Source organism: Chaetodon auriga, chromosome 7, assembly GCF_051107435.1.
Source record: "Chaetodon auriga isolate fChaAug3 chromosome 7, fChaAug3.hap1, whole genome shotgun sequence".
Lineage (NCBI taxonomy): Eukaryota > Metazoa > Chordata > Actinopteri > Chaetodontiformes > Chaetodontidae > Chaetodon > Chaetodon auriga.
Window position 1 is genome coordinate 19,461,706 of NC_135080.1, and position 25,997 is coordinate 19,487,702.

Below are 25,997 nucleotides of genomic sequence, written 5' to 3' on the forward strand. Positions count from 1 at the left end.
TCCACCAACTGTCATCACATTTTGATTCAAATGCTGCTCAGTCCCGCAACAAGCAGAAAATAATGTGTTCATGTAGGATCCCATCACTCATAACACTGAGAAAATACGATTTAAGGGCCTTAAAAGAGCCTACAATGACAGCTCCCTTTGGTTTCAGAGAGCATGGGAGCATCAAGAGCTGCTGCTCGGCAAAGAGAACATGATCGGCTTCTTAGTGTGTGGCTTGCATTTTCAGACAAGACTGGTGTTGTGGTCGTCCTCACTGACCAGAAACTGAATGAGTGCTAAAAGCCATACAAAGGTCCATCAATTACGGTTAATGACAGTGGCGTCGTGGTGTGGTTTATAAGACGAGCGTCCTCATTTTGACCTTCGGCCAGCTGGTCTGTCTGCAGCTGCTGCCTGACTCAAGATGCAGCGTGTATGTCTCTCTCTTGGTATATAGTACCTACAGAGTTCACAAAATGATGTAAAGTAGCACAAGGGAAGGGCAAATGGAGTGAGTCACTCATTCAGGAGTCAGTGTAGCGCTTCCAAGAACACTTCCCTCCTGCACATTAGCAGGGTGCAGATGGGGATTTTGACCTGGGAGAGCGAAGGCCCTCAGAGGAGCATGTGATGGTTGATCCTGGCTGACAGCGACAGTCCAGAGAGAGAGGCCTGCTAATCCCGTTTGATTTATGATTTGAACCAGAAAACGAGAGGAAGGAACCGAGTGAACGTTCCGGGCTGCTCGCCGGAGCCTCGGGGTGATGTCATCGAGCTCAGGTGAGGGGAGTTACTCATCAGTGACTCTTTTTGTAATCAGACATGTCGTGGCACTTAGGCTGGGGTTTAGAGCAGCACAGAGAGGATCACTGAGAAACTCGGCTCCTGCAGCTGTGATTCACCTGCGCACAACGAACACCATGCCAATGCTCATCTGGCACTGAGGTACAGTGGACAAAAAAGACAGTGACCTACCTTTTGTCTTGTTCTTGTTCTGGTCTGACAGATGGTCGGTTCTGGTCCTGGTGATCAGCTCCACATTGGATGCTGCGTACACCTGAAAGAAGAGAACACACTTATCTCTGTTTTCTTGACAGTGGCTTTACTTGCTGATCGTTTGGGACCAATCAGAAATGTTAGTGTCGTCGTTTTTACAGCACAAATGGCCAATGAGCCACTGTTTACATTTTTCAGAATGAAAGAAAACACATTTTATCTGTTGTTTTTGTCACTATGCCAAAAAATGTACAAGACCATGACCCTGTCAAACCATGAGTTTTGTGTATGATTACACCCCTTGTGACTTGTCTGCAGCATGCAGCCAACCTCTTCAAGGTACTGTGTGTGTGTGTGTGTGTGTGTGTGTGTGTGTGTAGCAGAGTGCTGGAATTCCTCACTAGTGACCACAAAAAGAAAATACTGATTAAAAATTGAGCAGGTCTGCTTCCACATTTACACTGGACCGCGGACAAGTGAAAGGAAGAGCTAAAACGTATCCAGGAGGAGAGCAGCTCAACAGGAGTTGTCTGTTTATGTTTGGAACTCCAAATCAATGATGCAGAAAATAGATGCTTTTCAGGCAGCGGTATTTTACTGTAGAATCTGTCTGAAGTGCTTTTAAACCACTAGTGACAGATGGTCCTGGGTGTCTCACACTTGTCTTCCATCGATCCCTCCAGGGGGTCAAGAAAACAAATGGGGTCAAGGTAATGCATGTGTCTGCATGAGACATGAACGTCTTCTTTAAACTTAATTTGATAGTCCATCTGGTCTTTTATGTGCTGATGATTTTTCTAATTGTTTTATTTAAATAAATATCATCTTAAAATGTCAGCGTTCAGAATTTCATCTGCCACTACTTAAAAAAATAGTCCAGAGCAAAGGTTTTAATATAACTTTAGGTGTGATTCATTCTGGAAATTATACTTTTTAAGTGGACTTTCAGGAAATATCAAACTGAGCTATGACAGCTGTGCTTTCTCTGGACAGTGTGAGCGATCAGTCGGTAACCTGTGCTCTACCTTGGCTTCATATCCGTTCACCGTCTCAGTCTTCTCGCTCCTCCAGCCCAGTATGCCTGTCTTATTCCTGCAACAGAAAATCAACACATCCCATCAGCTCTCTGTGGTTTCAGCTTACAGTCGATGGATGGTGGATTATTTGTCTTTTCACAAACAATCTGGAGATTTGCACCTGAAAGAAAACTAGGAATACAGCACATTGGAGAGTTGAATCAAGCATCATTGCTTGCATCGCAAGTCACAGGCTCAGTTTTTTCTCTGTAACATGCAGCCTGAAAACATTGCAGCCATTGTCCTTGTTTGTCATCAGTGAAAATCAACAGTTCAGTCTGCAATTAGGAAGTCTGCCTAGAAGTTAGCGAAGCATATCCCATCTTCATGATCTGTTCACATCACTGAACTCCTGTCAGACCAAACCACAGAGTTTTCTGGGATGATTTTCCCATACTAGTCGTTATATATTTGTTTTAACATATTTCAAATTTGTCATTTTGGAAGACAGTCTTTGGTGATGTTTCCCTCAGGGTGAATTTTAATAACCCAGGGAATCCTCTGACTTTTCATCCAGCACCATAAGCATGTCAAAATCTCAAATTCGTCTAGTACTCAAGTTTTATATACCGTCACAAAGCCAGGAGAAACTTCTTGGATATGCATCTGATCTCTGTGGGTGGGTGTAAAAGGCTTCCATGAAGCTGCTGCAACATCGTATATCACATCTTCACAGCACCATATGATCTTATATTAGCATTACACCCCAATTCTGTGCCGTCATGCCTGCAAAAGTAACTGCATTCCTATCAACCTCTGCTACACCTGTGGTTTGTGCTAATTAGCAAATGTTTGCTAACATGCTAAACTTAGATGTAATCATGTTAAAAAAAAAAAATTACCTACTAAAAATCAGGATGCATAGTGACGTTTTTAGCATTTAGTTAAAAGCACAGCTGTGCCAGTGTATAGACTCATGGGGTCAATATCGTGGCTGTACACCCTTAGTCCTCTTCTCCAACTCACCCACTGTCAGACAAAACTATGTCTCTATTTGAATTTTGAAGTTTTATTATAGCTCACTCACTGGGGGTTCAGTAAACGTTGTACCGGCCCTAGAAACAGCAAAACTGCAGTGCTGTAGTTTTTGTGCCTGGCTGCGTAAAGACATATTAACTCCAGAGGTGGGTGTCCTGTCTGTGGTACTTGACAAAGTGGTTTGCTCGAGAGCATCATAAATAGATTATTGGCATGTAGACAGGAGTGCTGACCAAGGAAAATGCACAGAGGTGACACTGAGATGCAAGTCTGACAGGGAAATGATTACCCCCCCCCACCACCACCACCACCACCACCACCACCCACCTCTCCCTGCTCACTTCTCTCTGTCGCTCTCCTCTCCATCTGTTAACATTCAGTTCCTGTCTCTATCTATCACTCTCTCTCTCTCTCTGTCCCATCCCGTTTTCTCTCCCTCATCCCTTTCTCTTTAAATCTCTCCCTCCATTCTCTTTCTTTTCATTTGCTCCCCATCATCCGTTCCTGTCCAAAACTTTCCTTGTTCTGTCATCCCTCTGTCTTTCTCTCCACCATCCCATCAGTCTTATCTCACTACCTGACTAGAATAAGATGGGTTTTGTCCTCTATACCCCTGTCTGGGCACCCTTCCTTTCCATTTCCATGTCCATGTCTCTTTATGTGAAACTGAGCTGTAAAACTGTAACGGTCTTTAAAAAAAGCTCCTGGATTGACTGCACACAAGCCACCTGCTCATCCAATTTTCTTCCACCCTTCGTCTCAATTCTTGTCCATGTTCCTCCAGTCTGCTTCGGTCTTGTGTGCCTCTTGCATGTCTTTTCGTTCTACTATATGCCTCTCCATCTCCATGTTCACTGGAGTGTTGAGCTTATTTGAAGTGACCTTAGCCTGATTCACACAGCCTGACGTGAGTCTGTATCTCACTACTTCCACATCATCCTTACTCCTGGCACATTATTTTGGCATTTCGGCCCTTTGAGCTCACATAAGACACAAAAGATCAAGAATAGAGTATTTTTGGTCAGATTAAAATGCAATGACTTAAAGGGAGCTGATGTAACTTTTGCAGAACAGTGGCCACAGGAATAGAAGATGTTTAGTTGTCAGGGGCTGTGCTATTCTCAGCAGATAAGAGAGACACTAAATGAGCAAGAGTTATCTTAGAAGGATAATTCTCATCTGCCTGGCCATGTGTGGAAGACATCCCCAAAATAGAATAAACACAATAAATACTAATTCAGTGCTAACAGTGGCACAAGTAGGGAAGAGTCACACAAGCAGCAAATTGACTCAGTGCACCAAAATGAGCAAGGGTGTGAAATGTAACTTATGAATTCAACTTCTCTTTTATAATAGGAAGACTGTGTTATGTTCTTTCAGAAACTCCATAATCTCACTTTCAACTACAACACGATTTTAGAATTAATCTAATAAACTTTCATTACGAGAACATTTCCCTTCGGCTCTGTTGTGGATAGATCAGTAATATGTGGTGTTCAATGAACTCGAGCAATTAGTTCTACATGAGTTTTGTTGTCTTCCCCCACTACTCCTGCTTCTGTAAGTGTTTTCCTACATTGTGTGAAACGCATTTTGACAGCCACCAGAGAATGTGTCTGAACTTGTTCCACTCAGCTGTGGGTTGTAGTGTAGGAGACAGCAACAGTGAAAGAGTGACAGAAATCCACCAGTAACAACAAAAGAGTGATTTTCTCCACTTAGGGGGGAAAAAAAGACCAGAGCACTGAGAGCAGAGCATGTCCTGCGGCTGAATTACATCCTGTTGTACTGAGGCTACTGTTGGTGGAGAAGATGATTATTGTGCTTGTTCTGTGGGGGATTTCATCCTGTGTGATCGCTGAACATGGCGGCAAACGGTGAGACCAGAGAGAAGCCCGTGCTCTTTGATTCTGAGGGATGTTAAACGAATTTGGACTTAAGAAAAAATCCACAGCAAAATCACAAAAATGGGGCATTTTGTGTCCCCACATCTTAAAGAAATCCCTATATTCATATTCTGTGTGTCAGAATTGTGCCTGACCTCTCGAATGCAATGTTGCGGGTGTCCAGCTGAGTGGTCACCACGGGGGCCGAGAGCCTGGCTGCTACCTGATCGTCGCTGGGCTGCACCACACCGAGGAGGCCCAAACCGGCGGCAGTGCTGCTGCAGGCGCCGCCATTCACCCGGCCAGGTGAGAGCGCCGTGAGAGACGAGACGCACAAGGTCTCGCAGAACACAAGCTGCCTGTCATGGTCGACCTCCATCACCTCTGCGCTGGAATCTGACAGGCAAGACAGATGGGAAGAGACAAACGGGGGCAATGTCAGTGAGTACGAGAGAGGCAGATGAGAAAGTACGACAACGCAAACACGTCCGATGAGGCTGCAAGACACAAACACACACAAAAAGAAAAGTCAAGAAGTGATGATTGATGCAGATGCTGTGGATTGACAGAGAAAAGGAAAGAGTAAATTAAGGATCCAGGAAACACAGGAAAGTAACACAGAGAGGGAGAACATTATGCAGAGACACCAGAAAGTCCAGGAAAAGGTCAGAAGAAGAGGAATAATTAAAAGTGGTGAGAGGAAGACAGATGAAACTAAAAGAAGAACTGGGTGAAGCGATTCAAACAGGAGCCAGCGGAGAATTGACTGTGCAAGGAGGAGGAGGAGGAGGAGGAGGAGGAGGAGGAGGAGGAGGAGAGGGAGAACCATTCTGCAAAGACGCAGTCACGCCTGATACAGGAATGTGTTTCTTAAAAGTCAGCTTTGCTCAGTTTGGACCTGTAAAGTCATATGAATGGCCTGTAAAGGTCAGGGTATACTTAATCAGAACTTGTTATTACGACATATTGTTTGATCACATTGGAAATCAAAAGTGTTTATAGTAGATGTGGGCGTGTATATTGGAGAGGTCTGGAGGTTTCTGAAGCCACTCCTCAATCGGACTGGCAGTTCTATTTGAGTGTACTGGTCCCTGACAAGAGTTGTCTTGATACATCTGTTGTCACACAACCTAATTTTCCATAATATTGCACTACCACAATAATAACTGAAAGAAAGGTGGAAAGAAAAGGAGGTAGAGACCCAGTGAAAGACAGAGTGACAAACATGCTTATTCTACTCTTACAAGCCAATGCACAATTTGGCCACATATCTTTTTTTGGGGTGGATTTTTTTGGGGGGGGAAATGTGCATAATCACTTTCTTGCAAAGAGTTACGTGAGAAGACTGATATCACTCTTTTGTCTGTATGCTAAGCTACAGCCAGCAACCGGTTAGCTTAGCTAAGATCAAAGACTGGGGGAACAGCAAGCTAGAGTCTGTCTAAAGGTAACGATATCCACAAATCAGTACCTCTACAGCTCTTTATTAGGAGGAGACCTGAAGGCAGCGGATGGGATTTCCAGTTGGATACTATCAAAATCTGTCTTAGTCTTGCTGGTCTCTCTGCTGCTAAGCCCAGCTTTAAACACTAGTAAAAGTGCTTTAGAAATAAATATATCTTAACAGAGCACACACTCACGCACATGGTAAGTCTAGAGATTGACCTCTGACCTTGTCCCCTGAAAATGAAGCTCCGGTTTCCTCTCTGCCAGGTCATCTGTTCAAAGCCCATCAGGGTGGTGTCAACGCGGAGACACTGACCACTCTTCCAAACTCTGTAGGTGTCGCTGGGGCAGATACGAGACACCAGGGGCACTGAGGACAAACACAGACACACTTCAAATCAAATGCTGCCATTTCTAACAGACATGTGCACATTTTAATACCGCAGCATTTTCGCTGGTGTTTCCATTTGATTCATGTTGGCAGGTCTTGGGCTCAGTGGTCAGATAAACCCATTTCAACAGACAAAATTCAGTAGTTGTATGTAACAACAATAATGCACACACAAAAACAATGAGTCACATACCGGCTATCGAGACTAATACTGAACATATATTCACTTGTGGTTTTGTAAAGCACTTAAGATAAAGAGCACAAGCTATTTAACTCTAAAACCAAAGCCACACATACAGTGTGCTGGGCAGGGAGTGCGTGAGCATCAACAGGAGGAAACAGGCCTCTTCCACCCCAGAGGGAGATGATAACATGATTAGTTCTGACTGGTCGGCACTGGACTGCTTAACTGACTGGAATGATACAACGACTGACTGGACTCACCCCAGCTGGTGAACTCCCATTTCATCTCCACATAGAAGTCCTGGGCCTGGACAGAAAGAGGCAGAGCGAGGAGGAAGAGATAGGGGGGAGAGGAAGACAAATGAGAGAGTAACAGGCATTGATAAACAGGAAGATGGGGAAAGAGAGAGTTGGGGAGATGGAGAGTGATGAATTCAGAGAGAGCAGAATAAGAGGGAGAGTGAACAAACGCAGTGGAGCTGCTTCACTGCCTGCTCCAAAGATGGGGGTACTGGCACAGAGAAGTGGTGGTGTATGTGCGGGTTAATAATAGAACTGATGGATGGATGGATGGATGGATGCGGAGGAGAGCGGCGGCAGACGAAGAACAAAGCGATGTGCGCGACGCTTGCAGGTGCGTGTGTGTTTGAGTTCGAGTGCTCATTGTCGTTTTCAAAATGTGAGTGTTGTGTCTACTATGTGTGGATGCTAGGGCGTGTGTGTGATTATGTGCATGTGTGTGTGTGTGTGTGTGTGTGTGTGTATCAGGGAGCCAGCTGGAGCAGAAACACAGGAACACAGACTGTGTGAAGGCAGTTCCTGCCTCTCTGCCACTGTTCTCTGCAGCTCTACTGTTGCAGCAGCTTCAATGCGATCTGCTGCACCTCAACACTTTCCTGTCAGGATTATACCCATCGACCTTCAGGCTCCATCTCTGCTATTGTGCCTTTAAGCATGGCACGCCTTACCCCTTTCAGGGAAAGCGATGACTCAAATTACCCACAAGGTTGGGCAACATGGAGACGTGTCCTTTGAGAGTATTTCCCTTGTCGAATACTAAACAAAGTTATTAATACCTTCAAACAAAACCAAGAATATAGTGATGCTAAAACAACAATGTAAATATGAAAAAGATCTACATTTCAAATGACTTCATCTCTGCTCACCAATCCCCTTGATGAGCCTTTGTAGTTTGTGTATGTATGTTTGTGTTAAGTGTCATGTACGTCATGTTTATGCCTGTGCTTCTCCATACACGCTGGGTGGTCATGGGAGTATCATTTTCCATGTGTACATCAAACTGATTGCCTGTGTGTGTGTGTGTGCGTGAGGTTTTGTGTGAAATCTCACTTGGCGCAGTCGCTCCAGCAGGACGGGGATGCCCGCCAGTCTCTTGGCAGTCCTCTGGTAGTCACGGTAACGAAGCACTAGACGCACCAACTCCGGATCTCTGGTGCTCACCGCCTCCTGAAGAACTGCAGGAGAGAGAGAGAGAGAGAGAGAGATGGAGAGTAAAACAGAGCCAATCACTCAGGCTTCATCTAAAATTTATGTACATGAGCAATTTAAGGGGGGCAGCGAGAATTGCCGAAACTGAAGTAGGCCAAAGGAGAAGCTGGTACAACCAATTACTGCAGCTCTCCCATCATTCATCAGGCCGTCAGGTTGCTGTTGATCTTACAGGCTGTTGCACACTTGAACAATTACATAGCAATTTCCTTTCCCTTCCTTTATCTGCAAACATGTGACTAAAGGCTTACACACACATATATATACACACACACAAACATTCAAATGTAGGTGGATCCTCATAATGTGATAAGAAAACCTTGGAGTGTAATTTATTGCAAGGCACAGTAATCAGATTAGGAGGAATAAATCAGGATTACTTAATGATACTCTGTAACCACAGACTCTTTGAAATATTGGTGAAAATAATCAAGATTTCACTTTAAAGCGCCTTAACACATCAATATAAAGACAAAAAAAAAAAGAGAGTCACATTGCCTGCAGTACTGCACAAGTGAAGAGGGGGTAACAACAAAAACAAGAACTTAAGGATGAGGGTGGGATTTTGGACCATATATCAGCCAATATAATTTCAAGGTTAGAAAATTAATTGATTTCATGCTCTATTAGTCCCCCGTTGTGAGACTTATCTCCGCACTGCATTTGCACAGTGCCAGCAGCAAAGAGTTGTCTGGCATAAGCCACAGCTATTCTCTGAAAATGTAGTGAAGGAAAGCATCATGAGCGGTTTGTATTTTCTAAACCCATCAGAATCGTCAAGAGGACAAAAATGTGCTAAAATCATCACGACCAATGTAAAATAGAGCCAATGGGAAATGTTGTGGCGGGCCATTTTGCGAATACAGAGCATGATACATCATACATTATATATTATTATAGTCCTCTTATTGTGACCAAGGGGGCCACAACCAACACCGCAACATTCTCAGACCATTTGTGACTGGGTTTTTCACTGGGTCACTGCAGATGACAGGCCATGCTGGGCATGTTTGATTCTTGTGGTAGGTGAACATCATCTGGACATATTCCTTTACTAATAGTCATAAAATGGGCCAAGAAGCTTTTTCAGAATATTCATGATCAGGCGACACGCAGCAGAGGGGTCCACGTTAGAATCAAGCAGGGGCCACTGTGATAGGGGCATGGCCTTGGTACATGGGGCATGTGCTCTACCAGGTAAGCTATCGGCACCCCCAGAAGTAGCAATAATAATAATAGTAATAATAATAACAACAACACTGTACAATAAAGGTACACATATACCCAAACGCCTGTAGTTACCTGCTACGTGTTACTACTTATTTATTAATTAGCAGTTAGTCCCTCATTTGTTTCTTGGTATCTATTTATATTTTCACAATTGTGTGATTTATATGTGTGAAATCTCTTGTATTTTTCTATAGCACATTAAGGGAGAATGCCACAGTTTTACTAGTGCAATTACAAATAAGTTTCACCTTTATTTGCAATGATAGATAGTGTAAAGAGTAAAAATACCTAATATTTTTACCCTCCAAAGGATGCAAACGGTTCGTGGAAAATATGGGTCATAAGTTTGAACCATTGGTGAGAGACAGAATCTAACAGTTGTCTCCTCTATGGTCTTGTTTACTATAATTACACCACAGTGTCAAAATGCCTTTGACAGTAATATATTACTGTAGAAAATGCTGCATGTAGCACCTTTATCTTGAATCGCTCCAACCCCCAACACACCACCTGATAATACATTATGTATACTGTGCATTGCTTATGCTGCCAGACAACTATACACACACACACACACACACACACACACACACACACACACACACACACAATCACACTCACCGGTCCATCCATTGCGGTTCTCCTTGCTAACGTCAGCTCCTTGTTGCAGCAGGACCCTAGCACAGTCCAGGTGGCCCAGCGTGACAGCCAGGTGGAGAGGAGTCCGTCCACGAGGGTCCAGCAACTCTAAATCAGTCTGGATGGAGGACGGGGAGGGGGAGAAAGAATAGAAACCAGAAGGAAAAAAAATTAAAGCAGTCGTAGAGAGTATAAAGGAGCGGAGTTGGCAAAAAGGGAAGAGGAGCAGACAGAGAGAAATGAAGTAGGAGGAAAGGAAATCGGGGTTAATTGCATATCATTGTAATGCTCTTCGAGCTCAGACAGAGGGAGAGGGAGAAACAGGAAAATATAATAGAAACACAAGTGTGAGGATGATGAGAGAGAGAGATGGAAAGAGACACAGTGACAGGTGTTAATTGATCTGTCACCACCCCAACATGGCTCACTGCTGCACTCCTGTATCTCAACTATTTCCTGGGCTGGATGGATTGAGTTTGGATAAACACAGACGGCACTGTCGGCTCTTTTAAACAGGGCCTCCACACACCACAGCTCCTGTCTGCTGTTCTTCAAAACGTAGAACATTGAGGTCCAGAGAAGGTTCCCGGTTTGAAATAAGGAGATATAAATAAGGAGCAGAGTTCTCAACCTGCTGTGCCATCAAGAAAAGTAGACCGACAGCCTCTGTGGGACCAAAAATATGTGTTTTTTCTTTTTCTGAGCATGTGTGACTGTGTAAGCCTGACAACAACACCCTCTCTCTGCTCCGCTCTGTATTTAGAAGCCTATTGTCAACAAGACCTCATTTGTCAGCCATATTACATTAGTGTTAATCTGTCATATCAATCATACCGGAGCTCTGATGTACTAAAATTAAAAAGAATCATTGCCGGGGGTGGTGGCGGGTTTTTAAAGCCCTCCTACACATATCAAAAGACATCTGGTACAGTAGACAGCTATGGATAATTTTAGATGCTCAGAACTTTTTGATGTCTCCGCCGGTTCTTGGTGCATCTTTAAACAAAACAAATAAATCAAAAAGGGGGTTACTGGGCTGAGCCAGGCTTAGTTTTCTTTAAAGAAAAAAAAAAAAGTGTTTGTCTAATTTTGAGTCAGGTAGTTTGACATATTGAAAAAAGAGAAAACACATTGTTCTCCTTGCTGAGTGTGGGATGAGAAAATGTCTGCAAGTGGCTAGAGAACGGCAGACAATTAGGAGTCGACATAAAAACAGCAAGCTTAATGTGTTTGCTGGAGAAATGTTGGCCGGGCGCAGTGAAAACGTGGTTGTATGTAACTCCACGTAAAAAAAAACACAAATACTTGTTTTTGCACAGATTTAACAAACAATGATGAAATTACCAATGAGTGAGCTGAAGAGGTGCCATTTTTCCTTTTGACATGTCGGGCAGGCTAGCTGTTTCCCGCTGCTTTCATTCTTTATGCTAAGCTAATTACTGACTGTAGTGTTGTGTTCAGTGTGCAAAAAGTGGTATCAAGCTTCTCATCTAACTCTGTACTGAATCAGAAAGGCTTATCAAGCACTCCTTTGAAATTAGAAAGCACAGCCGACCTGTAGGCAGTATGTCAAGAAATAGACATTCCGTATCATGTATCATCTGATTTTCCTACATTTCAGACAGGTAAATAAACACTGAGCCAAGACTGGAAAGTGTCGGCCTATTGCAGGTCTTGTTGTGCTTCACATGCATTTCCAGGTGTCAGTCCAGCCATGTTGAAAAGAGGACTGGATGAGTCACTTGTTGTTGGCTACACCCTCTGCCACAGATTATACGGTATCATATATAGGGGGTAACATGTCATTATTGATCAGGATGACTGAGAATCAGCAACAGTTGCTTACAGGACGTTTGCTGTGGTGCTTGTATGTCCGCTGAGATATCATATCTCGTCACAAATCGTTTGATCTAATCAACCACTGGATGTGTTGCTCTGCATGAAACTGCCCATCCCTCCCTCTGTCCATCCTAGTGCACCGCTGCCTTCATATCGCCTCTCCCTGCAGTGTGCTCCTTCAAAATCAGCAACGTTTCCAATGCTGGTCTCAGATCTGCCATCCAATTAAAAGAGCCACGGACAGCCACCATTACCCAGGGCGTAAGCTGATCCAAGGTCAGTTCTGTCTATCCGTCGCAGGCTTGAATTCTGTGGAGAATTTTGCCTGGGAATAAAATTGAAACCAGAAGACTGGGAGGGTTTGAGCTGTTGTTTTTTATAGTATGTTTCTAAAATTACTGTCTACGATATATCAGAAAAATGGCAGGTGAACTCAGGGAAGAGGCGAGTCCTTATTGATCCCCATAAATTTCTAAATCAAAGCAGTGGAGGGGAAATGAATTAAAGGAGTTTTTAAGCAACTGAGAATAGACCAAACAAAAAAAAAAGTGCAACTCAATAGGGGGAAGCTGCGCTGAACGTTTACTGCGCTCGTTGTATAATATCCTAATAAAAATGACAAAAATGGCATTAAAAAAATGGCATACTGTCCACAGGTTAACTGCTAAGCTCCGAGAAACACACTGTGAGCAGCACCAGCAGGTCTCAGCAGCTATCAATCAGTTACTGCAGCCTTATGTTTCTGCTATTTGCAAGGGAAATGAGGAAAACTGCAAGAGATACACACCAACATGAATGAGTGTATGAATGCAGAGTACAAACACAAAGATACACTCACAAATGCTCACATACACTCACATGCTCTTAGACTGTTTAGATACATACCAGATTTAACTGGATTTAACATAACTCAATAATAGCAACATGATATCATGGTTTCAGTGTGTTAATGGGTGTGCTATCTCTGTAAGATCTCTACTTGTTCACTCTTTGGTTAACGCCTCTCGGTTCTCCACAGTCCGCACAAAAGCAACAGAAAGCGTGAGAGACAAAGAGACGGACATAAATAATGTGGCGGGAGAAGTTTCTATTGTAAGAAACTGCCTGTCAGCAACAACTGTAACATGTAAGCCAGGCGAGGACAGAGAAAGAGAGAAAAGAGGAATGAGCGACAGATTGCTGTTGAGGGCTATGGCAAACAGAGATATGGGGAGGGGCGAGGAAAGAGAACAGAAGGAGAAAGAGAGTTAGAAGAGGGGAGCTGAAGGAGACAACAACATGCCGGAGTCCCTCAGGAGCCGCGGAGCCCGGGGACTAGAGAGAGGGAGCGTCAGAGCAACGCAGGAGATGAAAGACAGCAGTCAGCTTTGTTTGTGTGTGCTGGATTATGAGTCCAGGTGTAACATGCAAATATGGCCATTTTCAGTGCTGTGTGGGTGGGTGGGTGGGTGGGTGTGCGCATTTAACACACGCAGCATCTCAGAGGACGGTCGTGCGCTTACGCAGCACAAAAAACGAAGAGCTGTCAGTGTCACAGGAAGAAAAGTGTAAAGTATGCCGTCCGTCACTGAAACAACATGAGAGGAAGCGACTGTGCCAGCAGAATCCAAGGCTGAATATTAACAGGGAGTCTTGGAAAACATTTTCCCCAAGAATGGCAAATGGTGTTTTGGAAAGAGTGCCGTCACGTATTGTTGTAAGTAAATAAAAGGGAGGAGAAAAAAAAGAGAGAAACAGAGACTGGAACAAAGCTGCTGATGGTTAAAAAATAGGATTAGACGAGGAAAAAAGAGCAACTTGGCTCTATTTTCATTTTTGTCTCTTTATGGCACTTCTACTGTCTCACAGCTGTCCTTTCATCCATTGCTTCCCCTTGAAGTGGCTGCATGTAATGTTGGTGATTATCAGTTTAAGCTTATTTTACAGCTGTACTCCATTTCAATTGCTCTGGATACAAGAGCTGAGGGGGAACGGCTGAAATGTGGCGTACAGACCTGGGGGGGGGGGGCTTGTGAGGGGCGCTAATAAGGGGCGAGGATCAACAGAAACATGTGGTGAGGTGGATGGAGACAGAAAGAGAGGGAGGGAAGGGAGGATAGCTGTGGGCTGGTTCCAGAAGAAAGGGAGGATGTGGAAGGAGACAGGTCGCGGGGAGTACAGGATGCTGTCAGAAAACAGTATGTACAATGTATAACACAGGATGACAGGGAAACAACAGAGCTACTACCTCAGCTACACCTGATGGAGCTCCGGTTTTGGTAAAAGATTTAAAAAGGCAAGAGTAGAATGTTTTCCACCTGTCTTCTTGGTTAATATTTTTCTTCCTATATGCACTTCTCTGTGATGCATTACGCCACTTGGCGCTATTTATGGCGGTCATTGCAAGTCACTCAAAGTAAGCATCAAACTAAAGCCTGTGATGTTATGAAGTACATGTCAGCTTGTCCAGGCCTTATTTTTTTGACCTTATAGTTTGAAAGGATCATGGTCTCGAGCTAGCAACCTTGCCATCATTAGCACTCCTTTATTATCGGTGGTAAAGCGACACTGCAGCACAACGCCCACCCTTTGTCAAATTTTCAAATCAGCACGAGTCAGCGTGTGAGAAATTTGTTGTGATGACACCTTCCAGCACTATCAGAAAACAGTCAGCCTCAAGTGATGTGCCGTGGCTCGTTTGGTCCAATTTGCATCAAAAGGAGCTGGGAAAGACAGACACTGTACGTGGTGACAGACGGCGGCCGGAGTTAGCGGCACACGCACACACAGCTTTATTTTGCACTGTCAATTCTAAGGTAAATTCAGGATAGTTTAACATTCATTGATGGGAAAAAAAAAAAAAGGATGGGAGAAGTGGTGACACACAGTGCCATGCTAAGTGCTTCTTTAGGCATTCCAATGTGCTGAACAGTAACACACACAAACACACACAGAGGCTGATGCCCTCCCACCACTACCACCACTACCCACTGACCTGCAGACACAGTGACACACTTACTTATTTGCATGTGAACAATGTTAAGCTGGAAAACAAAACACACACACACACACACACACACACACATATCACACATATCATAATGAAGGACATTTACTTCCCCTCCCCCATTAACAAAATAGGAACACTCTAGAGGAAATAGTTGTTTGTTTACAACTAATGGGCCGTGTTCTCACACACACACACACACACACACACACACACACACACACACACACACACACATACATTACAGTAGGGACATTATGTCATCTCTGCTCACCTCCTGCGCCCACTCTTCACTTGACAATGAAATCATTATGGAGGGCACACTGTGGTCACATACAGTCTTTGAGGAAGGGTGGGGCGCATGACACTAATTATGAACACTGGAAAGATGAAGAGTCTTTTTTGTAATTGCCCAGTTTATGGTTTCAGGAGTTGAATCAAATTAAAGATCACTTAAACGGTTGAGTTATGTCCTGTGCCAAAGAGTGATAACAGATAGACAGCAGGGAGGTGTCTCTAATGTTCACCACACAGACAGTAAATCAAGCATTTCGTCAATCACATTAGAACATCAGTGTAGCTCATAGGCCTTTTTCACAGCGGCCATTTTGATTTGCCATAGTAGGAAAAGCACAGGTGTGACTGATAACATTAAAAATGGCTCCGTTCTCTTCAAGTGTCCCAATAAGTCACGACAGTGACAGTGAGCCAGCATGCACCAGGACTCAATCAGTTAAATGGAATTCAGCCATCATCAATCTTTTTATATATATCTAAGCAAATCTAATAATATATAATATAGAAACAAAGGTATCTAATACTTCTCAGCAGATAAAACCACATTGTATTTCTGAGGTCATAAATTCACACAGTGTACTTTTTAGTTTTCAAAGCTTAAGTTAGCTTGTAAAATTAACTTCAAAATACAAAAGTAAAGTAAAAAGAAATAGTTGAACATTTTAGGAAATGAGGTGATTTGTTTTCTTGCAGAGAGTTAGATGAGAAGATCGATAGCACTCCCGCGTTCAGCCAATGTGAATCTACGGCCAGCAGCCAGTTCATCTCGTTAACAAACGCTGGAATCAGAGGAAAAACAGCCTACCGGTGCATCGAAAGCGCACTAATTAACTGACATGTTATATTTTGTTTGTTATCTGTGTAAAAAACAAAGCGAAAAAATTGTTTTCGTGTGATTTTGTAGTTGTACGATTGGATGTACTGGACTATCTCTTGGCAGAGCGCAGAGACTTATTTGATTCTTGTCATCACCATAAGGTTGCCAGGCATGCAGCTGGCGGCGCTGGGCTAGATGTTTACCAGTGTTTTCAGCTTTCATGCTAAGCTTGACATTCTGTTCTCCTTATAAAAACAGACAGTCTCACCATCAACATCACATCAAACTGTTTCATGATAAGAAGAAAAGGCTCCCGCAGTAGTTGTGTAGTTCCTTGCTATAAGAAGAAAACTTTGCATTCATAATGACATTCAAGAATTAATTTCTTTGTAGCAACTTTGCATGTGTTGCCTCCACTTATCGTCTTTCCATTCTCATATGCTTTCTTCCTCTATTTCCTCTGTTAAAACTGCTTAAACGCCTCCGCCACTTTTTAAAACCGTTCTCTTACCGATCTGTATCTCTGTCCTTGCTCTATTTTGCTTTTCTTCGTCGCCCTCACAATTTATTCCCCCGCACAATTCACTCTTTATTTCGTCTCCAACACTACATTCCACTCCTCTCTTTTCAGTCTCTCTTGAACCCATATCTGTATCTTATAATCAAACTCTTTTGGAGTTACCCTCTCCTTCCCTCCCTCATTCGTTCCTTCCCATTTTGCCCTCCCTCTATAGCGAGCTCAGTGGAGGCTGCATTATTGATAGGCATCTCTATCTGTGGCATCTGCTCCTTCTCTCGCTCCCCCTCCCTCCCTCTTTCTCCCCCCCTCTCCCTCACTCACTGTGTGCCTGGCCTGATTCAGCTTGGCAGGTACTTAGGCCAACATCAATCTTTCATACAAACACCACACACACACAAAATTGTGCGTATACACATACAGCAGCTTTCCCAAAATGTTTGTGCACGGTGCGCACAGGAGAGGAGGTTGGCGATGGGAGGGAGGAGAATAAAAATAACTTTTCCTCCCCCCTGCCTCCCTTCTCGCCTCTGTGATTCTACATGCAGCGGAGACTTTGACAAACGCTACACCGCCATGAAACCCTGATCCATTTTCAATGTGACACTGCCTCAGAAATAAAAGGACGGTACAAAACCTGCGTCACAGATGACAGAGTGAGCAGAACAATTGATGATGATAACCCCACAGAAGAATAACAAAACCAACGCCTCACACTCATCTTAACGCAGCCAAGGCACTTGCGCAGGTGCATTCAAGTACTGTGGATTCAAGCCGTAGAAATGAGACCAAATGTACCAAATCACCAAGTAAAAATGCTGACCTACATACCAGCATATGTAATGTTCCTGTTTCACTGCACTTTATTCTGTTTACCGTCATCCCCCACCTCGACAGACAGATCGGCAGACAGACAAAGAGACACCACACAGACAGAGATAGAGGAAGCACAAACGGGTGGGACGCTGATGGTCCTGTCAGAATGGCAACAGGAGCAAAGAGAGACTGTCTCAGATACTTATCTAAAGGTGCTGACACCTGTTTGTTGCAGTGAGCTGACAGACCTCACCAAAACGCGAGGAGAGACTCGCATGTGGGCCGACAGAGAGAGCACTTATTCTCACTCCTCGCGCTCACAAAGATGCAGACACACTCACAGATGGAGAGAGCAAATCTTTTGTTGGAATGAGGCAGACAGTGCATACGCTATAAAAGAGCATAATCACATAGTGTAGCGGCTGTAGCCTATTGGAGTGAAACGCCACAGCTGTCACTCTCTTTCCTCTGTTTGTGTGTGTGTGAATTATGTAGCAATTTCAGGTAAACCCAGCGGTCTGGCAAGAGATGGCTGCATGTAGCCTGGGCTGATAATGAAATCAGAGTGTCATTTTCTCTGGGACATTTAGCATTTCACTGGAAAGACACATGCTGGTCAAATGAAAGGAATATCACGATGGCTTACAATGTATTTGTGCACATTTGCTCATTTACTTGCTTCTTGTCAAGTGCCTCAAAATTCTGAAATGTGTTTGAACAACATAGTTAGCAAGGGGCAGGGAAAATGGGCATGATTTGGGCAAACATGGCAGAAGTTGCCTTTTTCCAGGCAACTGACGTGGAGATCCCAAGATGCTCTCCTTGCCCTGTACACCTCCATCGCAGTGCACATGTGAGGTATTTACACCAAATACCCAAACCACCTTACCGTGGTCTTGTCACACTGGAGAGATCTTCCCAATTAGCTTAGCTCCAATCTGTTCTTAGTCTTAACTCCCTCTTTACTATCAGGCCCAGAATAGAACAGCATCATTATTACTGCAGCTGATGCAACCAGCTGCTCTCATGAGATACTTGAACTCTTTTACCTGGGACAGCTGCTAACCCTCCCACCATAACAGGATGAGCAAACTTTTCCCATAAGAGAAACATGGCCCCGGATTTGGAAGAACAAACCCCCACCTTTGTTGTCGCTGCTCAGACACAGCAACTTGCATAAAGCAGATTGCTGCACAGTGGAAGCTGCAGGCAAATGAGCCTAGAGAAATAGTATCCTCTGTGAATATCAAAGACAAGTCTCTGAGCTGAATATCATCGCCACTTGAGGGCTGCTGTTTGAATCAAAACAGGAGAGGGGACAAACATTGAAAATACAATACCTGCCTTGAATAAGTTTGACGAACTCCCAGGACTTTCTGATAATCTATGAGGAGGCAAAAATTGATCTGCTGTTGCAGGGCTAAGAAGCTGTATTGCTCATAGGGAATTTAGTCGCGCCAACCCTCCAGAATCCCTTTCAGCATCATGTGTAAACTTTTTACAGGGTGGCTTAGCAGTATCGTTTCCCGATTAATTAAATCTGACTCACCAGGCAACCTTTTCTTCAAAGTGTGGACAACCAACCCCATCAGACACTGTCCCAAATGTCCATATAGTCCAGTGTTACATGAACTACAAAAACCTTCCAGCAACTAGTGGATATTTTAGGATGGTTCATGCTTGGTGCTATTCCATCATGGAACCACTAAACGTGACTTCACTTCCACATTAACCTCCACCAGAGTAATGAGATCTGACCCTCCAGACTCTTCCAGCGCTGCCCTCTGCATGGAAGGCATGATCACAGGAGCTGCTCCAAGTTTTGACAGCGTTCCCAGTTGAGGTCAGGATGTTTGTGCCTGTGCTGAGCACAGCCTGGGTGATGATGACCTCTTACGAGATTCTGGCTGGCCAACAAAACTGCATGAAAGATTTCATAAAATGCATAAAAACCTATACCTATAAAAACCTCAAATATGGTGGTTAATATATTGCGACGTGGGGGTATTTTGCTCCTACTAGGACCAAGTTGTGGGTTAAACAACACAGTGACACAAAACTTAATGTCCAAGGAAGAGCAAGGAGTGTTAACTTGTATGACTTTCTTTCTATTTTGAGAATTGTTAACAGCATGCTGTCTTTTTCGTGTATTTTTACTTCTGTGTTCAACCTCTTTTCTCTGATCCCCTATGTGTATGTTTCCGTTCCTCACTACCTTAATTTCTTCAGCCAAATTTTTCCTTTAGTTCTTGAGTGCACCAATCTCCCTTTCCTTTTACATGTTACTGCCAATCTGTGTGTGTCTGTCTCTCTGTTAAAAGCTTTCAGCAACTTAACTAAATCTGATCCCAACCCAGCCCTTGTGGCATCTCTTTGCGGCTTTGCTGCGCTGCAATTAGGACTTGGGTTTCATTACACTGAGGAAAGTAAGAGGGGTGAGGGAGGGGTTGATAGATGCATGGTTGGAGGTAAAGAGTGACGGAAGGCACCAGGGGAGAAGGATAAGAAAAACTTTATACAGTGGGTGGATATGATTAAAGGAAACTGGGAGAAGCAGGCTGAGAACAGAAGAGAAGAGGTAATGCTTGTAGTAGACAGGTTCAAGCAGATAGCAGATGGCTGGCAAAAAGATTCAGACCTAGAGTGAAGGCAATGAACCCGTAAGCCTTAATTTATGTCTTAGTTCCCTCATGCCAGCAGCCCAGCTTCAGACTTTATAATGCTGATTTAACATTAGCACCTTGCCGGGGGCATCGTAATCAAACCACGCACAGAAGAAAGAGAGTTGAGAGAGTTGGGGGGGGGGGGGGGGGTCACACAGAGAGGACAAGAAGCAGAGAAAAAGAGCAGAGATCCTTGTTGCATTTCCTGCTTTTGTCTTGAGATATACCATGACTCTCGACATGGCCCTGCTCTTTTTCCATCACACCATGCTTTTACGTCTGTGTGCAGTCCAGACAGACTCTGTTCATGGTCAAAGTCTGACATTATTTCCTCTACACCTCCTCTTCTCTACTCTGTCTTAGCTCCCTTTACCGTCTTGTTTGTGCCTCCACTCCTTAGTTCAGTCTCCTTTTGTTCACTCTTTCACCTATCTTTATCTACCACACGTCAGTTCTCTACTCAACACAACCCTTGTTTTATGAATCTGATGGAGGTAGGTGATCCCCCACTGCTTGTTATTCTTCCATTTTTACCACTCCTCCAATCTGTTTTTCCTTTGTACTTATCTCTGTGGTCAGCTGTGCGTCTCTGGCATTGATGCAACCGTTCCTCCTGTTACTACGTCCAGTTCCCTCTCTCTGGCTTTGTGTTGTAACATTGATATCCAATGTACCAATTATTCAACTGCAACCTGCTGTGGCAGCATTTCTGCTCCCCTCATTCAATCACTCATGCAATCTGTTACATGCTGCTGATGAAGATCGGTCAGACATAGGAGTCTATGCATATAGTTTTACAGTACCGTACCACAAATATTGGAAAATGGGCATTTTTAAAAACTTTGAACACAGCCACACATCAACCAGTCATTCAATGCATTGTTGTGTTAAAAAGGAAATAAGAAATAATAAACTGCCGGATATTTGATGCATGCACACAGTGAAATGAAATGTGTCTCATCATTTCACCCAAGGCTGTGCGGGCGTTAAAAAACTCTGATATGGAGACGGCTGTAGATTACCTTTATTCTACTCTGGCATGATGCAGAGGTTAATGATATTATACTGTTCTTGCACAGCTGATGGGAACTGAATTTATCAGAGACCAACCATTATCCGCAATATCTACACAAACAGTACCGCCTTTGTCATTTGAGCTGTAACAACAGTGCCATAATATGATATTCTTATGCCTAGTATGTGATAACATACTATAAAAAATATATATATTTTTGTAACAGGGAGCATGCATATGTCTTTGCAATATTTTTCTTCTATGCTCCCCTTATTTTTCCTGTCATGGTTGATGCTCACAACAGAAATCTCTCTCTCAAAGTGGCTCATGAACTCATTCCATTAAGTGTATATGTGTATATGCCAAGTGCACGCAGAATCTCTCAGTCAGCTATGTCATCAATCACAGTCAGAATAGTTATAATTAACAGTGCTAAACAGCCAAGGTCTGCATGACTCAGAATCAGCCAGACTTGCCGCCACCTTTTGGCTTCATTTCTTCAGTGGGCTTATTGCATCCAAATCCACCATGGTTTGTACCACAGTTTAGCAGAAAATGACCGAATAATGTCCAGTGTTTCAACAAAGTAATGTTTCAGCTGTTACTACAAAACTCCCATTATATACTGTACACTGTAATTTTGTACATACTGTATGAGCATTGTTGGAGGAAGCCTGAGAACAAGAATCTCGCTGCCATTTTGTTGACCTAACTGGGTACTGTAACAGTAGGTCAGTGGGAAATGTAGGTTGGTGGCCTTGATTTTCATCTTGGCAATATTTCAGGTTTGAGTCTAAGTGCGTGCATGTGATACAATGTCTTGGTTATGCATGGTAGGCAGGCCAACTAGTATGTGGCAAGGTAACACTAGAGTCCTGATTCACCGGCGTGGACATTTTAGAAGCTGCAGAGAGACTTACATTTTAATTACAGTTAACTTTGTTTGTTATTCCTGCAGCATTCAACTTCCATCACTGGCCTGCAGCTATTAAAAAATCCCTGTGCTGTCACGATGTGTTGAACCGACCGAAGCCATGAGAGTCCCTCAGTTATTCAGAATGCTTCTTCACACCTGTCATCAGCATCACACATGTGTATGCATGCATGTTTCATATGTGTGTGTGTGTGTGTGTGTGTGTGTGTGTGTGTGTGTGTGTGTGACAGAAGCGCGGGGCTGGAGCATGATGGTGTGTGTGTTGTCCTAGTTTAGGGGCTCAGTTTACAATAGAAAATATGTCAAAAATTGGATGTTGAATGAGTTCTGAGGCTTGATGTTGACATTAAAATAACAATATTATTTTAGTAGCTGAAATAAATTCATTTAGAGATGAAAATGTTTGACTATGCAAAAAAGCACTGGGTAACACAACCCATGCAAAACCATGATGTTTACCTCCCTGTGCATACACCCACGCACATATCCACACAAACACACACAATAAGCCAAAGAGCAAAAGACACAGAGCTAGTCTGAATGGTTCCTGGATGAGGCTGAACAGAAGTGCATCAACAATGAGAGGGAACAAGAGAAGAAAGAAGTGCAACTGTATTTTTTTTTAGCTACTGTCTCGTCACAACTTGCTGTGATCTGCCATCCAACACAGATAGCTGATGACTGAGGTTTAGAGGAGAGTGCATCTGCAGCGAATGGTTGGAGTGAAAAATGGAAAAAGTCATATTCTCTGCCATTCTCCCTCTTTTGTATTCTGTCTGTGCTTCTTTGGACAGAATTAAACAGCTTTAAAATAGAACAGGCATAATAAAACAGACACAAAATTCATTGAAATAGATGATATGGGTAGGCATAGGTTTTAATTTCACATAGATTTCAGGTGACACAGCGTTCAGGTTTCATAAAGTTTCTAATGTGGTGAACATTACAGAATATATAGACACTTGTTTGCCACAATAGTTGGTAGAGAGTGTCCTATCTACATTGAGATTTACAATAAAATAAGTCCTTATCCTACACAAGCACAACACGAGGGTGACTAATCGTGCAGATTTACAAAGGATCAGCATCAAATCTTTTCTGATTCTGAACACTTTGGTGCTTGAGATGTTCAACAGATTTATTTTATTTTCATACAGGAAAAAGAATTACAAGGCAGTCTGTTTGGCTTACTTTATAAAAAGATTAAAAAAGTATATGATACAAAGGTCTTGGGTTCAAATGCACAGCAGAGGAGCAATAAGATTTGCATCATAAAATATTTACAGATACAAGGGTTCCTGAAAAATGAATGATTATGGGGTAGCTAGGACTGATTTGTTGAGTCTATGTGTGTAAAACAAACAAATCAAGAGCTGCAGCTTATAGAACTTGATTTGACCTGATTTTTTCTATATCAATTTCGATCATGTACATTTTGGTGAAGATACTAGTAAAATATGGTATCACTACCTACTAGTACAAAATACGAGGAAAGACATGACAAGGATAATTACCAAGTAGAGAAAGAAAGAAACTTAAAAACTGGCATATATGCTACTTTCAGAAATGGGCGCCATCTTTGAGCTCAGCAGCCAGATGTAGTTATAGGCCACATTTATTCCTCTCTGCCAGCTGATTTATGTGTTGACAAAGACGGTCCAGTAAAACAAGATTAATCTGAAAATACAGATTAGGCTTTAGGGGATTTGATCAATAGTTTTCGAGACATTCTGTATCAGCAGAAGTGTTAGACCCGTTTTGGATTTGACCAATTGATAGTACTAGACAAGCAACGTCGCTACATCTGGCTTCTGGCTAAAGATGGATTCTTGTGCACTGAACCTCTGAATTTAATACTGAATTCTAAATCAAAGAATCAATAGAAAGTCATCTGCTTATTTTTATTTAGTGTTGAGGCAGCAGAGCATGAAAATGAGCATTCAACACCTGCAAAGCTACAGAAGTTTGAAAGGGTTTTGCTGTCTCCTCTGTCTTAAGTGAGTTCATGTTTCATTTCCAGCTCCCTTTTCTTTGAAATACGTCATGATGCCTCTTACTTTTACTTGAATACCATTGGTCTCAGTCCTTTCCTACAGCCTCTTCACCGTGAGGTATGATCAGTTTTGCCATTTGTTTCCCAATAGTTGTAATTATGGTCGAGGGTTAAATGGTAAATGTCACTACCACACTGCTTTATCGTAAATGTAGGGATTGTGGTACTGATGGCTGCCTCTGGGACACCTGCTGACCATTTTTGGAGTAAAGAAAAGGCTTCAGGGTCATGATTTTATAACCACAATAAGGTAAGAGTGTGCATGTGTAGGTAAGTGTGCGTAAATGTGTGTGGGCAAGGGAGCTTGCATGTGTGTGGAAGTGTGATATCTTGAGACTGCTGCATGATGCAAGCACTCAAAAATCTGTTTAGTTGCTAACCTGCAGAGCATCTCTTATATAATGGCAGAGCGCTTCAGTACATTTGCAAAAAAAAAAAGAAAGAAAGAAAAAAGACTGAATTCACACACATGCATGCTTTCGCACAGTTTCTCTCTCGCACACAACGTACACAATAGTGTAATTCTCATCATATTATCGAGCCCCTTGCCTTAAACTGAAGGACTCCAGTGGGTGCAAATAATTTTACGTGCTTTTGATGATGACAAACATCTTCTCTGGAAACCTAATACAAGACCTTAATGATTCTATTACTGTATTTACTGTGGTGGTTGGCAACTGTTCGCCCACATGCTCATCTATTGTCTCACCCACTCACAAATGGTTTAGGTGCTGGTGGGAAGGTAGAGAGCCTACAGTTTGGAGCAGATCACGCAATAATGCTGCTTACACACAAGCATAAAGCACCACTGACTTGCACTAACACACACACACACACACACACACACACACATAAACACTGCAATGCCATCAGGGTCAGCAATTACATTCATTTGCATTTGGAATCATTCCAGGAATAAACTCCAGTTACAACTTCCCATAATATTAAAATTACTGGGAGGATGAATAGCCCCAAAGCAGAAAATAATATAGACCCTTGGCATGTGAAGTCTGTCACTCTATGATTTCAAAATGAATGACACTGGGAAAATTGTGTTAATTCAAGTCTGAGGATATTTGGTCTACAAGTGTCCCCCTCTACCCCACAGATGACAATTAATTGCGCTATTCCCAATTTTTGACCAAGGTCTTGAATGAGGTGCTCCATGGATGGTATCTACACCACCACCTCTTAAATCTAGGGACCTACACGCCCTTAAAATCGCTTATAATAAAGACATGGGCCTGTGTCTGTAAGGGAAGATGTGTTTGATCGCTCCTCTCACCTGCTCGTTCGTTGTCAGCTCTTTCTCCAGCTGTCGGTGTTTGTTGTGCCACACCAAATAGTGGATAGGATAACGACTCTTCTCCGGAGTTTTCTTAGCAGAAATCATCCTCGGATCATAGCTTGCCTCCTCCTCTGTCTTCACTGTGGATTGCAAGGATACTTTGCGATTAATTTACGCTATATTATCAAACCTATCATCCTTTATCGGCGGTGATGCCCAAAGGCGTACAGGGGCAGCCTTACGCGTCAGAAACAGTGCTCGCTTGCTTAGAATAAACGGCAAAACCCCATGAAAATCATATATAGAAATGAACCCATCGTTTGACTATAGATCGGGCTACACCTTTATTTCTTAACCACCCGCTCCTCCACCTCTTGCCTCCCTCTCTCTTTCTCTCCTGCCTACTCTAACACATCTACCCTCCTCTTCTCCTCCCATCCGGTGGTGACT

At 43.1% G+C, this 25,997-nt stretch overlaps 1 protein-coding gene across 1 annotated transcript in view; it reads right to left on the bottom strand.

Annotated features, from left to right (window-relative positions):
* The window catches only part of ankrd13b (ankyrin repeat domain 13B), a 35,932-nt gene extending 9,935 nt beyond the window's left edge, over window positions 1–25,997 (bottom strand). The window contains exons 1-8 of the mRNA XM_076735380.1: window positions 25,545–25,997; window positions 10,305–10,440; window positions 8,295–8,419; window positions 7,206–7,251; window positions 6,597–6,740; window positions 5,080–5,320; window positions 2,010–2,076; window positions 964–1,045 (exon numbers count right to left, since the gene is read on the bottom strand). Coding sequence (XP_076591495.1) covers window positions 964–1,045; window positions 2,010–2,076; window positions 5,080–5,320; window positions 6,597–6,740; window positions 7,206–7,251; window positions 8,295–8,419; window positions 10,305–10,440; window positions 25,545–25,652 — 949 coding nt within the window. The 5' untranslated portion in view covers window positions 25,653–25,997. The remainder of the gene's footprint in view (window positions 1–963; window positions 1,046–2,009; window positions 2,077–5,079; window positions 5,321–6,596; window positions 6,741–7,205; window positions 7,252–8,294; window positions 8,420–10,304; window positions 10,441–25,544) is intronic.